General features: G+C 42.2%; 1 protein-coding gene across 2 annotated transcripts in view; it reads left to right on the top strand.

Annotated features, from left to right (window-relative positions):
* The window catches only part of LOC149315799 (myosin-7B-like), a 74,582-nt gene extending 58,790 nt beyond the window's left edge, over positions 1-15,792 (top strand). For both annotated transcript variants that reach the window (XM_089514112.1, XM_089514113.1), the window contains exons 29-43: positions 133-522; positions 1,525-1,651; positions 2,468-2,586; positions 4,213-4,409; positions 4,747-5,096; positions 6,250-6,374; positions 8,533-8,648; positions 9,177-9,369; positions 9,741-9,944; positions 11,052-11,177; positions 12,367-12,537; positions 13,065-13,169; positions 14,847-14,942; positions 15,349-15,486; positions 15,680-15,792. In XM_089514112.1, the coding sequence (XP_089370238.1) occupies positions 133-522; positions 1,525-1,651; positions 2,468-2,586; positions 4,213-4,409; positions 4,747-5,096; positions 6,250-6,374; positions 8,533-8,648; positions 9,177-9,369; positions 9,741-9,944; positions 11,052-11,177; positions 12,367-12,537; positions 13,065-13,169; positions 14,847-14,942; positions 15,349-15,486; positions 15,680-15,691 (2,469 nt within the window). In that variant the 3' untranslated portion in view covers positions 15,692-15,792. The remainder of the gene's footprint in view (positions 1-132; positions 523-1,524; positions 1,652-2,467; positions 2,587-4,212; positions 4,410-4,746; positions 5,097-6,249; positions 6,375-8,532; positions 8,649-9,176; positions 9,370-9,740; positions 9,945-11,051; positions 11,178-12,366; positions 12,538-13,064; positions 13,170-14,846; positions 14,943-15,348; positions 15,487-15,679) is intronic.
* Positions 15,793-16,090: the final 298 nt, after the last annotated feature.

Genomic DNA, 16,090 nt, shown 5'->3' with positions numbered 1-16,090 from the left:
GGCCCTTGTGATCACTTTCAACTTTATGATTCTGCTCCAAACAGAATCAGTAGGTAACTATTCAGGACAGAGGTAACTGGTAGTTCCTACCATCCTTTATCTAATTTTGTTTTTTTATTTATCTACTTGCAGGCCCGCATTGAAGAACTGGAAGAAGAGCTTGAAGCAGAACGAGCTGCAAGAGCCAAGGTGGAGAAGCAGCGGGCAGAGGTGGCACATGAGCTGGAGGAACTGAGTGAACGTCTGGAAGAGGCAGGCGGTGCCACAGCTTGTCAGATAGAACTGAACAAGAAACGGGAAGCAGAGTTCTTGAAGCTGCGGAGGGATCTGGAAGAGGCCACACTGCAGCATGAGTCAACTGCTGCAGCCCTGCGCAAGAAGCATGCAGACTCTGTGGCTGAATTGGGGGAACAGATTGATAACCTGCAGCGGGTCAAGCAGAAGCTGGAGAAGGAGAAGAGTGAACTGAAGATGGAAGTGGATGACCTGTCCTCCAACATTGATTACCTCACCAAAAATAAGGTGAATGGTTGTGTTTTGCAATATGTGTATTCTTCTTATGCACCAGTGTGTTGGAAGGAGAGGAAGATGCACTGGTTGCTGGTCCCATGTCAGTGTGGTGGTGATTCCATTCCCGATTTTGAATAGCTTTTAAGGAGTTATCCAAGGTGTTGAACCTGTTGAGGTTTTAGTACCTTGGATAACTCCCTTTAAACCCAGATCAAAACCTGGACTGGATTCACCATCCCACTGATATGGAAACTACCAGCTGCTACTAGGAAGATGTAGGAGTATGTTTACAAATACAGGGTAGCATTGTTAATGAGTGAAAGCATTTAGTTTTTCTGGATCTAGTTAAAATGCTGTAAATAAATTAGAATTGTGGAGAAGGAGAAAGAACCTTGTGGATGTTACCAATTGATGGAGTATTTTTGCACAACAGTTGTTGCTTCGGTGCCATTTAGGTGGATCCAGCTAATTTTTTATTTGTTGCTTGGACTAGCATGAGATTGTCACAATCAGTATGAACCTTTCTTTAGAAATACAGAACATTTCCGTTTTTCGTTTCGTCAAAAACATCACATGGCTTTAACACAGTGGGTCAGAAATACAATTTCCACGCTGGGTTGAGGTGGCTTCCAGTCTGGGTGCAGGAATGGAGAGACGTGATCTTTGCTGCTCCATGTTGGAGGCCGCCCCTGCTGTAAATTTCCAGACCAAGTTGGAAGATTTTGGTGCTTTCAACTTTTCCAGTTCCCATTCTCTAGATGTTGACTAATGACTTGCTGGTTTACTCACATGACAAGAACCACCACCACTGTGCATATGGATAATCGTGCCTCTGGGTTGGTGAAGAGAGGAGTATCTATCTTTTGTGGAATTATTTAATATATTTCCAATTGTGCACCACAATCTGGATGTACTCCCTGAGTTTAAATATGAAGCAGCACATTAGGATGCTGGAACTCTTAACTGAGCACTAGTCTTTGCTTGGAGTGGACAGAGCTTTCATTGCTGTTGCAGGCAAATGCTGAAAAACTCTGCCGAACATATGAGGATCAGCTGAGTGAAGCCAAATCAAAGGTAGATGAGCTCCAACGTCAGCTGGCTGAAGTGAGCACTCAGCGTGGGAGACTGCAGACTGAAAGTGGTGCGTTGAACAAAATGCTTTGCAAAAAGTTGCTGATAGAAGCCTAGTCCTCCTAATCTATAGATTTCTGTCTCTTGATTGATTGCACATTGAAACCCTACAAGAGATTAGTTCAGCAAAGCAGCCTTGAGAGTTAAAGATTATGCATTATTTATCTGATGTTTGATAAGATATGGTGTCCAGACATACTGACACAGTTGTCGATGAATAAGTAGTCCAACATTCTGTTCACAAAGTGGCCAATCATTTGCCTATAGCAAGCTTTCCTGTAGAATATCCATAAAACACCTGCAGAATATCCAGATAGAGTACCTAGGTGCAAACAGCTATGTAAAAATCTCCATAACGTTTAAAGCCCATGGGGGAAAACAACTGGGTTTTTATTCCCTTGCCCCACAATGCTTTAAAAGGTGCACCACTGGTTTTACTAGTGCAGCTAGACATTGAGTTTGGAATTGGATTGCTATACTGCCTATTAGTAAATTTCTGTGATCTTTGGTGTGTAGCTAATTCATGTCTCATGAATAAGGAGAGGTTTTCTGTCCATTACTGGATTATTGGTCTGTGCTTTGACAGCTAATAAGTACAGTTTGGTTGGTCAAAGCTGCAAGTCATCTGAACTCTGGATGTTTCACCAGCAAGTGCCACTGATTGATTGTGGCTTAAGATACATTCTGAGTTGAAGTAGGATAATCAAGATCAGTCCTGAAAGCTGACATGGTTATTTGGATGCTAAAGTAATATTAAAATGTGAGTTTCCAAGTGAACAATTTATGTGAAACATTTGGGATTGGGTTTTTTAAAAAACAAAATTAGGAGAACTGAGTCGGCTGCTTGAAGAGAAGGAGTCACTTATAAACCAGCTGAGTCGGGGCAAGACTTCGTTTACGCAGACAATTGAAGAACTCAAGAGACAGCTAGAAGAAGAGACCAAGGTGAACATTTATATGACAGAAATTACATTGAAGTAAATAGATGCTGTTAGAGGGAATAGGACTTAATTTCTCCAGAGGCTCACTTGGGCTCAGCCTGATACCATTTCTCAGTATCCAGGTCAATTCTGGAATAAGTGCAGCAATAGTTTAAAAAAAAGTCCCAAGAAGGTTGAGACTGCTTTCACTCCACCAGTGAAATTACCACAGTTTCTCTCTACACACCTTAGGATTTATATTCATGGCCTTCTGAGAACAAGGCATAGCATGCAGGAAGATTTGTCTTGTAGTTTTCTAAGAGGCCAAACTACTTGCTGTATTAAACAATGGAAGCTGGTGTTTTCCATGTCAATGGGTGGTGAATCCACTCCAGCCTTCAGAATGAATTCAGAATGTGAAAAGAGCTGAACTTATTTTGTGGACAGAGTTCAGAACCTGGGTTAGCTCCTTCAACGTCCAGAGCAGATTTACCACTCCATTAATATGGAAACCAAAAGTCAGCATTAATATGAAATGCAAAGGGTACATGTACAGATCCCTGGCCCAGACCCTACCTCTGGATTGGGTAGAGTAAATCTGCACATACAGAGGTGTGCATTGATTATGCAGTGCAATCCCTGTGTTAAATACCAGTGTTGTACAACCAAAAGTGCAACCCTGTTTCCATGACCTTAAACTGAATGTGACGTTTTACCTTGGACAGAAATGCCCAGCTTCTGCCATATTATTCCAGCCTCTTCCTTCCTTCCTTCCTTCCTTCCTTCCTTCCTTCCTTCCTTCCTTCCTTTCAAATAGGCATAGGCAGTTACAACTGGGACCACTGTATACAAGTGGAGGATGATTAAAACACAACCAGTTTTAACCTCTACTGCTCCACATCTCCAGTGGAAGAGTGATTTGGATAATAAAAGTACAAATAGCGACAATCATATTTTTAAGACAGCAAAAATCTCTTATGTGAACTATGTTCTTTTTTTAAAAAATGAGCTGACATTAGCCATGATTCTTCTCCAGACTCTGAAAGGTCTTAATAATGAAAGCCATGAATTCCAGTTCATCTTTGAAGAAGCCCTGTACTAATTATAGGACAGTTTAAACTAAAACAGTATATTAATTTTAAACTGAGTGATCCCTATCTGGAATTAGGAGACATTGGGCAAGTTACTATTCTGAATGATTGCTCCCAGAATCCCCCACCCAGCATGGCCAGTGGGATATGTTTCATGGTACTGCTGGCTGGGAGATTCTAGGAGTGGTAGCACAAAAAAGTAACTTACTCAAGTTTTGAGAAATGGATGTTTGAAATCTATTTTGAAGTTCCATAGTGCCACTTGGACAGATGCCTGTAACCACTTGCTAGGGGATTTTGGGAACTATAGTCCAAAAAGGCGACCCCCCCCCCAACCTTTGATCTGCAGCATGTGCATATTCCTTGCAAAGAAGGATACACTTTTCACTGTCAGCAATAGCCCTGTTCCTGTAAAAAAAGTTTTCTACAATGTATTTGTGAGGATGAATTTGATGCCTGCCTTTATTTGACACTGGATGAAATCAGTATTCATTTGTGATTACATTAACTCAAGCAAGTGATCATTTTAATTGTAATCCATATGACTTTCAACCTTCCAGTCCAAAAATGCACTGGCTCATGCTTTGCAAGCTTCCCGTCATGACTGTGATCTTCTGCGGGAGCAGTATGAAGAAGAGGTAGAGGCTAAAGGAGAACTACAGCGGTCCTTATCCAAGGCCAATGCTGAAGTGGCCCAATGGAGGACCAAATATGAGACAGATGCCATCCAGAGGACAGAGGAGCTGGAGGAAGCCAAGTAAGTGGAAGCAACATGCAGCCAGGTGAAATTCTTTCTTTAGCATCAGGACACATTACACTGGTGTCAAGATATATTTGTAATGCAGAGTAACAAAAAAGGGGTATGTTGCAAGATAGCATTATGGGGAAAGAGAGGGAGTATATCAAATGTTCTGGTTGTTTCTTCTAGTTTCACTTTCAACTAGTCATTTCATTTTTCCTTTGAAGATTGCTTTTCCAGTGTAATAGTGAAAAGTATTTGAGGAGATGGGTGGCATTACTTGTGTTTCTGAAGCCTCCTATTCTGTGTGTGCATATCAGTTGCTACTTTTCTAATTAACTCACACCATTTGTAGGAAGAAGCTGGCCATCCGTCTGCAGGAGGCAGAGGAGGCTGTGGAAGCCGCACATGCCAAGTGCTCCTCTCTGGAGAAGACCAAGCACCGTCTGCAGACAGAGATAGAGGATCTCTCAATTGACTTGGAGAGAGCCAATTCAGCAGCTGCTGCTTTGGACAAAAAGCAGCGTAATTTTGACAGGATCATTTCTGAGTGGAAGCAGAAATATGAGGAGACACAGTCAGAGCTGGAGTCTTCTCAGAAGGAGTCTCGTAGCTTAAGCACAGAGCTCTTCAAGCTCAAGAATGCCTATGAAGAGTCGTTGGAGAATCTAGAGACTCTTAAACGGGAAAACAAGAACCTCCAAGGTATCATAATCAGGACTATTGGCAGAGGTTGGAAAACACTATTTTTTGAATTTCCAGAAGCCCCCAGCCAACATTATTCTGGGAGATGTATTATTTATGTATTTATTTAGTATGCTGCTTAAATTGGCTCCTAAATTGGACCAAAGGTGGCTCACAAAAGAGGCTTAAAAATAGAACAAGTTTTAAAACAGACTTAAAAACATCATAGCTTTTTGTGGGTTTTTTGGGCTATGTGGCCATGTTCTAGAACATTTTCTTCCTGATGTTTCTCCAGCATCTTCATTCTCTGAAGATGCCAGCCACAGATGCTGGTGAAACGTCAGGAAGATAATCTTCTAGAACATGGCCACATAGCCCAAAAAACCCACAAAAAACTATGGATGCCGGCCATGAAAGCCTTCGACTTCACATTAAAAACATCACATTAATATAACAATTTTAAAAGATAAAATCATTAAAAACATACTAAGATAAAAAAATTAAACATACAAAAGCAAACACCCCAATAAGAATCCTCTCTGGGTAAAGTTACATATCAAAAGCCTGAAGAGAAAAGTTTTTGCCTGCTGATGAATGGAGAGCAGGGAGGAGGCCAGCCTGCCCTCTCACAGGAGGGTATCGCAGCAAAGTGGAGTAGCCACTGAGAAGACTCTCTCTCGTGTCCTCACCAAGTGAGCCTGTAAAAGAGAAAACCTTCCCTTGTAGATCTTAGGGTTTCTGGCAGGTTCATATGGGGAGATATGGTATTTCAAATGGTTTGAAATTTCAAATTCCAATAGTAAATTTTCCAGGCTCTGGGCTCTATGTGTCCTACAGTTGCAGGAGTTGGAGTATCTCCACAGATGTTCCTTCTCTTCCTCATCCTCCCTTCTTTGTCCTTTCTTTCACTTTCTTGAAAAGCAACTTTCTAGACCTGATGGTTGCAAGAGGTACATACAAATCTTGGAGCAATGTAGAGGTGGGAACAATATGGAATGTAGAGCAATGTAGAAATTGACAAAAAGTTCAATATTCAAAGTGAGAGGAGAGCTTTGGACTACACCTTTTGCCCTCCACTTCACTAAATGAAACAGAATCCATTAAGTAGAACAAGCAAATGTGTATGCAGACTGCAAACAAGTTTGTAATTCTGCCTCTGTCTCTTCCTATCCAGAGGAGATTACTGACCTGACTGATCAGATTAGCATGAGTGGCAAAACCATTCATGAGCTGGAGAAGCTGAAGAAAGGCCTGGAGAGTGAGAAGAATGACATCCAGGCTGCCCTGGAGGAGGCTGAGGTAAGGTCCTAGTGTGTGAGGAGGGGAGGGAGAAATCTAAAGTGTGGGCTGTTTCAATGGGAAGGGAATCCAAATTGCATCCCAACCAAAGAGGAGGCCACAGAGAGTCGATAGGAGCAAAATGAATGGCATAATTTGAAGGACAGGACTGGCTTGAGGTAGAGTGGCAAATGGCATTCCCCATTCACCCATAGCCAGGCAAGTTATTGTGACATAAAGATAGAAAGTCCCACAAGGGTCTGTCCCTGTACTTGGTAGTAAACAGTGTGGTTAGAGCAAATTAACACGCTATGTGCTACCCTTGCAAGATAACAAATAAAATAATGTAAAATTAAATCTGTGGCCCATGGCATCTCATTCTTTCCTAATGGTCAGGCCAGCCCTGTGGAGAGATTTATCTGGATGTGTGCATGAATGAGAAAATATACAGTCAGTTCTCCCTATCTTTTTTAAATCAATGGATTCAAGCTTCCATGGTTTGAAAATATTTTTAAAATATATAACCCCCCCCCCCCCCCCGCCGCCAACAAACCTTGATTTTGCCATTTTATATAAAGGACACCATTTTATTACACCATTGTATATACAGTTGGCCCTCTTTATCCACGGATTTTTTAATACATGGATTCAAGCATCCACGGCTTGAAAATACACACACACACACACACACACACACACACACACACTGTATTTTCCAGCATATAAGATGATCGGGCGTATAAGATGACCCCCAACTTTTCCAGTTAAAATACAGAGTTTGGGATATACTCGCTGTATAAGACTACCCCTCTTCCAATGCAAACCAAATAAAAATTTTAAAAAAACCATCAGATTTGATTTCAATATGGTAATTTTAATTCAAATGCTTATGACATGCAGGTACTTAGCAGGAAAACTTGTTGTATACAAAGCCTGCTTGGATTGGTCAGCTCTCCCTGCCTGCCCAGCCCTCACTGTCTCCAAGACTATCAGAGTGGTATTGCAAACACGGCTCTTTTTTCCATACTCCGGGCATTCCGGACATCTGCAGCTTGCTCTGCCCTTCAGTTACATATGTGGCGACTGCAGATTGTCCAGTCCAGCTCGGAAGTTTCAGCACCTGCCCTATAAGATGACACCCGGTGTATAAGACGACCCCCGACTTTTGAGAAGATTTTCCTGGGTTAAAAAGTAGTCTTATACGCCAGAAAATACAGTATATATATATATTTACACGTTTCAAATAATAAACCTTGATTTCCCGATTTTATATAAGGGACACCATTTTGCTATGCCATTGTATTTAATGGGACTTGAGCATCCATAGATTTTGGTATCCACCGAGGCATACTGGAATCAAACCCTAGCAGATACCAAGGGCTCACTGTATCTGACATTATGCTTGTGAAAGATATTATGAAGACCAGTGAATGGTGACGCTAAACTGTTTAGCTACAGCATCTTTGAAAACATGCAAATCTTTGACAATGCTTTTTTTCATTTTCCCCTCCACCTTTACCTGCCAACATCTTTATCACTTGTTTCTGTTGTTTTTTCTGGCTGTCGCCTAGCAGGTGAAACAGTTAGAGTAAAAGAAGGCCATCCAACCAGACCCTTGGTGACATCTAGTGGTCAGAAAAGTAGATTTCATGCCTGTGCTTGAAGCACCTTTCCTAAATGCAAGATATAGAAGATAATCACACTGGGGTTAAAACATTCCCTGGTACGTTCTAACGTGCCCGCGTGGGGGCGCACATGGAGCATGACGGGAATGTGATGGGGCCCAGAACGCCAGTTTACAGCACACTGGAATGCCGCCTTTGCCGCCGGGCGTTCCCATCACATTCCCATTGAGTTCCAGGGGACGCCATTCCTGGGAATGCTTTGAAACAGTTCCCAGAAATGGCGTCCCCTGGAACTCAATGGGAATGCGATGGGAATGTCCGGCGGCAGAGGCGGCGTTCCGGTGTGCAGTAAACTGGCATTCTGGGCCCCATCGCATTCCTGTCACGCTCCGTGCATGCCCCCGTTAGAACGCACCGGGGAACGTTTTAACCCCGGTGCGATAAATAGTCATGAATTTTTGGCTACTCAGAAACACTGAAGCCATTTCACAAAGAAACCCAATTGAAATAAATGATGCCTGTCATTAAGATCTTATTTATCTTGCTGCCTTTAGGGAGCCCTGGAGCATGAGGAGAGCAAGACTCTGCGCATTCAGTTGGAATTGTCCCAGATCAAAGCAGATGTTGATAGGAAACTGGCTGAGAAGGATGAAGAGTTTGAAAACTTGAGGTAGGAATTTTGGCAGGTTTTGCAAAGCCGGTCATATCAAATGCCTCTGGATTTGCTAGTAATGAATGTCACAGCTTTATGCCTCCTGAGGCCTTTATAACAAACATAGTAAATCTTCCCCTGAGACACTGTTGAGAAAAAAAATACCAGGATGATTAAAAAGCTAAGGTAGTCCCTTGACATGATGTTTAGTCATAACTGACTATAGGGAATGGTACTCATCTCTGTTACTAAGCAGAAGAGCCAACATTCTCTGAGAACTGCCCTGGTGGTCAGGTGGCCAGCGTGACCGCACCAAATGCTGTTACCTTCCCACTGAATTGGTACCTATTTATTTACTTGCATGTGCATGCTTTTGAACTGCTAGGTTGGCAGAAGCTGGGACTAGTGACAGGAGCTCACCCCATCATGCAGCACTTGGGCCTTAAGAATTGGTGTCTTAACCACTAAGTCACTGCATCCCTCACACCAGGATGATTGCTCACATTAACTGTATTTTTGAGTCAACTGCCTCTTTTGGGCTTACAGGCGTAACCACCAGAGAGCCATGGATTCCATGCAAGCCTCACTGGATGCAGAAGCCAAAGCCAGAAATGAGGCCGTCAGGTTACGAAAGAAGATGGAGGGAGATCTGAATGAGATGGAGATCCAGCTGAGCCATGCAAATCGCCAGGCTGCTGAATCTCAGAAATTGGTGCGGCAGCTCCAGGCCCAAATGAAGGTCAGCCATGCCTTTTATTCAGTTGGGTAAATGCTCTTGCTGAATCTGCTAGACGAGCTTTCTGACTTTCTCCATGGCTGCCACCTTCAGTACTAAACAATTTTCTCTGTAAGAAGAGGTCATACTTGACCATCTGTGAATGGTGTGAGATGCTTCCCTTGTTTGAGCCTGCTGTCTGAGGATCCTTGAAGGCAGAGCTTCAAAATGTTACTTTAGGGGATTACTATTTAATTGTAGTGGGGGGTTCTGGGAGTTGTTTTTCCAAAGAAGTAACGTTCCCAAGCTCTCCTTTAAATTTCTCTGCACTCTTTCATTCAGCAACAGGCTTCTAACTTGTTTGTTTCACACTCTTCCTTTGTTGTGGTTGACAGGACTTGCAGATAGAGCTGGATGACACTTTGCGCTATAATGATGATCTGAAGGAACAGGCCGCTGCCCTGGAAAGGCGCAACAACTTGTTGATGGCTGAGGTGGAGGAACTGCGTGCAGCCCTGGAACAGGCTGAGCGTGGAAGGAAGCTGGCTGAGCAGGAGCTCTTGGAGGCAACAGAAAGAGTCAATTTGTTGCACTCCCAGGTGAGACAGAAGGGTTCAATTCACAGATGTATAAAGAAACTTTGTTTTGGGATATGTGCGTGTGTGTGAGTTTGTAGAAGCCAATCCCCCCTCCCTGGTTTTAATTTATTCTTCATGAATAAAGATCGGAGATGTTACTATTTTGGACTATAACCTACCTTGACTATGCTGGGTTGGGGATTCCGGGAACTGTAGTTCAAAAAGTAATATTTCTGAGCTCTTTTCATGAGTGACTTGTATGTTTATATACTGTATGTAGTTGTGTCTGCAAAACCTCAAAAATAAGTTTTCCCAGAATAACTGAACTTGAATAAAAGCATGTGATTTTTATATGCTGTTATTATTAATTTTATTTGATTTCTCCAAATCACAGTATAGTTTTTAAATGCATCCTGGATCTCAATGAAAGAAAACAAGCAGAGCTAAATGGTAACTATCAGGCAACACGAAGTAATTTTGTCTTGTTTTGTTGCACTGAAATTATGTAAACAACTTTATAGATTGCACACCAGAGCACCCAGGACTGGTTGGGGTGTGTGTGTGTGTGTGTGTGTGTTTATACACCATTTTTGCACCTGCTTTTCACTTTCTCTGGACACTTTTCACTATCTCTAGTTATCAAAGCACCACACCACCATGACCCTTCCCACCTCTGATATATTACTCTGGTAGGATAATAGCTCAACGATAAAAAGATATAAATGAATGTAGTAGTACCCCTGAGAGCATAAGGTTTCATGGACACAGGCTTAGCATCTGAAGAAATGGCAGTGTCCATAAAAGCTTGTGCTAAAAATTTCTTCTTTTTATTTAATCCCAAGGTCCTACTGGATTCTTTTATGTCTTTTTATAAAATAGATTCTCTCTTTGAATACTAGCTCAATAATAAGGCACCTCTTTGTATATAGAAGGTCACAGGTTCAGCTCCTAACATCTTTGTGTGAACAGAATGACTCAAAACATCTTTCTCTGCCTAAGACGTCAGAAAACTTCTTTTACCAGTCAGGATATACAAAGAGTCTGATGTAGAAAATATTTGGTTAAGTGTACAAATCGTTTTCCTATGCCCCGGTGAGTTAAATTTCAGTGGTTGCTTTTCCTTCCCAGAACACAGGCCTGATCAACCAGAAGAAGAAGATGGAGGCAGACATTTCCCAGCTGAGCACGGAAGTAGAGGATGCAGTGCAGGAGTGTCGGAATGCAGAAGAAAAAGCCAAGAAAGCCATTACTGATGTAAGGGGCATGGAGAATATTTGTATGGAGAGTTTTGAAAGGGTATTTTTGGGGAAGGGTAAAGTCCCGCAGCCAACGTGAACACTGGTACTAGTCATGCTGGCTGACAAATTCTGGGAGTTGTAGCTTGCCACTCCCTACAGTAACTTCTCAAAGCACAGACTCCCAGGTTTGGGGGCTGAGGTGTTCCTTTGTACTAAAATGTTCCCCACTCCTGTTATAAAGGGTTGATTGCTGGATGGTTTAGAGAATTGCGCAACTCGCCTCCAGAGGCAGCTATGGACTAACAATTTCTGACTTAAAACAGCATTTCATAGACTGCATTAAGGAGGAAACATAGAAAAAGGAGTTTAGGTTCTATTTCTGGTATCGACAATAAATTGCATAAGTTGAATAGAAAATTTGAGTGGTGACAACATCCTCCTATAAAAATAAGTTTCAGATCTGGGGATTAACTAAATATTCTTGAAATATATCAGATTTACCAGGAGAGAGCTTGAAGTTTCACTGTTACATGTTCACTGGATTACCCCCACTCCCATTTTTCTAACAACTGGACAGGGTTGGCACTGCCTCTTTGTTATTGGTGGCTGCCAGAGCATCATCATAATTTGCTGCTTGGATGGATAGAATAGACTTATACCATCAGTTTCATGCAAAGGTTTAGCAATTATCATAGGGATGTCATAAGGAGGAAAACAGGCAATAGTAAGGCTGAGTGGGGATTATGTAGCCTTCCAGATATTATTCAATATCTACTGCAAACATTCCCCACCATTGGCTATCTAGGTGAGGGCTGCATAATCCCATTCCTGGCTTACTCAAATGCTCACCCCCGGATCTCTGAGGCAGAACAAGACAGGCAAGGAGTTCAGATAAAGTTTAGATAAAGTGACACCACATAAAGGACTAATATCTTAGGAATAGATGATAGCTAGCTCACTTGTACCATCTTCACTGTGGAGAACTTGATGAGACACTAAACCAAAGAGACTTGGAAGTAGGGGCTTAATATAATGATTATGGTGCCACTATAAAATTGTTCCTAGTGAGTAAAAATATCTAGGTTTTTGGTTGGATAAATAGTTGAATCTCAAGCACAGCTAGGAAAATGCAAGTCATACTGGCACACAACTCTTTGCAGGGCCTAAACAATGTGGCATAATTCATTTGACCTTTGTCTCACCAGGCAGCCATGATGGCAGAGGAACTGAAGAAGGAGCAAGATACTAGCGCCCACCTGGAACGGATGAAAAAGAATATGGAACAAACTATCAAGGATCTACAGATGCGACTAGATGAAGCTGAGCAGATTGCCCTCAAAGGGGGCAAGAAGCAGATCCAGAAACTGGAGGCTAGGGTAAATACTACGTAAACATATTCTTCCCTTGCAGCAGCCATCCTTCTGCAGTGTCTATCAGGCCTAGACATCAGAGAGAACAATAGAAAATGGCATAGAAGCCTATATAGAAAATGAAATCTGCCCATATGTGCTTACCTTGCACAATTCATTCTAGTTATAGGATTTGGGTTACCTTGACACTTAATATAATACAGTCCTCATCAATAACCCTAAAAGGGAGCCTGGTCTTACTCAACAGGAGTTGACTAAAGATAAAACTGGCATAAATGGCATAAATAAGTCTCTGTTTCTGAAAAGTAAAAGTGGAATTCACTACTCTGAGGGAAGGTGCAACTACTGTATCCAGGCTTCAGGGCACACAAAATCTCCACTGCAAGACTCTAACAGGAGACTACACAGTTTGTGATGTGGTGGGGTACACAGGAATTCCCAGTCTTCCTCCATATGACCATTAAATAATTCTAGGGCTCTAAAGGAAGCAGCCAGATGTGAACAAAACTTTAAATACAATTTATTCTTTCCAGGTGAGAGAATTGGAGGGTGAGTTGGATGTAGAACAGAAGAAGAATGCAGAGACTCAGAAGGGTATTCGGAAGTATGAGCGCAAGATTAAAGAACTGACTTACCAGGTACAAACTTCATACCAATTTATACAGACTCATAGCCCTTAAAAATCAAGCTTAACCAAAATGTGTCCTATAGGAGGAAGATATGCCAAAAAAGTATATTTTGATAGCAAATAATTAATATTAAATTAATATTTTAATATTAATTAAAAATTAATAGTACCAGCATTTTGCAGACTATGACAGTTAACAGTACAGTTTGTCCCTCCCATATCCATGGGACTGCTAATCACAGTTTTACTACCCAAGTCTGGGGGAAAAATCTCTCTATGCATCTGAAGGTCCTCCAGCATCACTCTTTCTGCCAAAAGTATAGCCATTGCTGTTAACCATGGTAATCACTTATCCATGGTTACAATGGGAACAGATGCCTTGTGGATTTCGGGATTATACAGTATCTGATACATAGCCTCCAGTATTATAGTATCTGAAAGCTGACATGTAAGAGGAAATAGTGTCAGACCAGGGCCAGGAAGTGGGTGAGCTTGGACCCCTCGTTTCACTTGATTCTGTGGGACTAGAACAATATTTAATATAGTTGAAAGTTAACAAGCCTATAGTAAAATACTTTCTATAGAAAGTATTTCTAAATATTTACTATTTAGACAGAGGAGAAAGTATTTGTGCTCACTCCAAACAGAGTTTGTAATGTCAACACCCCCCCCCCCCCAATTTTGAATGGCAGTTTGGTGGCGTGGTGTCATCACACTGGCTATATGATCCCATGTTGGTTGCACCACAACATGCAAGCGCTACCCTCAAAGCAGCTGACAGAGCAGTAAACAGGAGCAAAAGGAGGCAAAAGGTTGGAGCTCCCCTTTTCACACTGAAGATGACTGCACACAAACATCAGCTTAGAGCTAATAAATAGTATGTCTAGAATGCTGATGGTGAATTATGATGGAGTAAGTCAGGCATACACCACCACAACTCACTTTTTCCATTGTTACAAAGGTTCTCTACTGACTATGCAACAACCAAAATACCCTCCCAAGCCCACCTTTTAAGCTAGGCAGCTCCCACATGGCAGCCATCCTGTCATTGGAGAGCAAGATAATCAGAGGATATGCATCCAAATTTTTTCTTGTAGCTGCATGCATTGCAACAGCTTCTGTGGATGCCTCCAGGGGTCTTTTGGAGGACCTTGCAGATGCCATCCTTACAGCACATCCAGGTATGGAAAAATAGCTGCATCTCTGCTGATCCCTCTGCTCTCCAACAACATAGAAATGGTTGTGCTGTGGTGACTGCATCACTTAAAAGGTGGGTGGGTGGGGTAGTACTGGGAGACATAGCTATAAGAGGCAACCTTTCTCTAAGGCAGTGATTTCCGAACTCTGATCTTCCAGGTGTTTTGGACTTCAGCTCCCAGACCATTAGCCAAGATGGTTGAGGCTTCTGGGAGCTGAAGTTCAAAACTCCTGGAAGACCAGTTTGGGAATGATTAACGCGGACCACATTGAACAAGTATCTACATAGACCAGGGAAAGAGAAGAAAAGGGAAATAGAAACTTTGGGTTTACAAACCAGTAGAGATTTAGAGAGCTGCTGGAGACCAGCAATGAGCAAGTGTACACTACAGAAGATGGAGGTGCTAGAAAAAGGAAAATCTAAACCACAGTATGGGAGACATACACTGGCAGAAGCCGAGCCAGCTCATGTCTGACCATTGCTTTCCAGACTGAAGAAGACAGGAAGAACCTAGCACGGATGCAGGAGCTGATTGACAAACTGCAGAGCAAAGTCAAGAGCTACAAGCGCCAGTTTGAGGAGGCTGTAAGTAAAGGCATCCCTGCAAAGGCAGCAGAAACTAGATGTCTTCATCCATTGCCCCATATCCGACCTAGGGGAACCATTAATACACTATATATTTCTGTTTAACCACTCTGCCATCACAATAATTCCAACCAAGAACCATAATCCAATATGACTCTTTGGTAATCCAAACAGGTTAGCATGCTACTTCTACAGTATTCAGGTAATTTCTTTTAAGCAAGTCAGCCTCCACGGCTGCTGCATAATCCATTCCCAGTCTGGGGCACAAAGATTTTCACCATTTCCCAACAACAAATCTTTCACCTGATTAACAAACCATGATTGGTACATCCAACTATGACAGCAAACAAGGAGCACTATTAACTCTCTCTCCCACCTACATAAAATTCCATCTATCCATGCTTAGGAGCAACAAGCCAACTCTAACCTGGTGAAATACCGTAAGGTACAGCATGAGCTTGATGATGCTGAAGAGAGGGCTGATATTGCAGAGACACAAGTCAACAAGCTGCGAGCTCGCACTAGAGAAGTTGTGACTCTGAAGGTAAGAGCTGCTCTAGGGTAGGGGCAGCGACTCTGTGGGTTGAATTCCCCCAGGGATAATTGTTGGGGGCTGCATACTGATGGCAGGCCCACCCCTCTCCATCTGAGACAACACATTGTGGAAGGAGTTTCACAGGGGAAACGGGATTCTAGGATCCACTTTGGAAAAAAAACCTTTTCTTCCTCATTTACAGCATGAAGAGTAAGACGCTACAGCTCAACCGCTCTATGACTGTCATGTCTGCACTTGTATAGATGTAAATGGCTGCAACAGCCATTGCAGTTTTTGTAGTAAATAAAGCTTAGTGTTCATGATGGGAAGGCTCAGATTCATTTTTAAGTACTTCAGAAAATTGTAATACTTCTTTCATACTGAAAACCTTTTTTAATGGATTTTTAAAACCCCAGCTTTCTATTTAAAGTCCTATGTTTTTCTAGGACAGAGGTATCTGCTCCTATACACATGTACAAGGGTCACTTTCATAGGTGAGCAAGTCACATGGGCTCAGTCTTAGGTGAAGGCAATGGCAAACCTCTTCTGAACAAATCTTGCTAAGAACCCCCCATGATATGTTCCCCTTAGGGTTGCCAGAAGTCAGAAATGC

Source organism: Sceloporus occidentalis, unplaced genomic scaffold, assembly GCF_023333645.1.
Source record: "Sceloporus occidentalis isolate IW3139 unplaced genomic scaffold, rSceOcc1.0.p SCAF_3, whole genome shotgun sequence".
Lineage (NCBI taxonomy): Eukaryota > Metazoa > Chordata > Lepidosauria > Squamata > Phrynosomatidae > Sceloporus > Sceloporus occidentalis.
The sequence above is the reverse complement of the archived record's forward strand: the minus strand, read 5'-3'. Positions and strand labels throughout refer to the sequence as shown.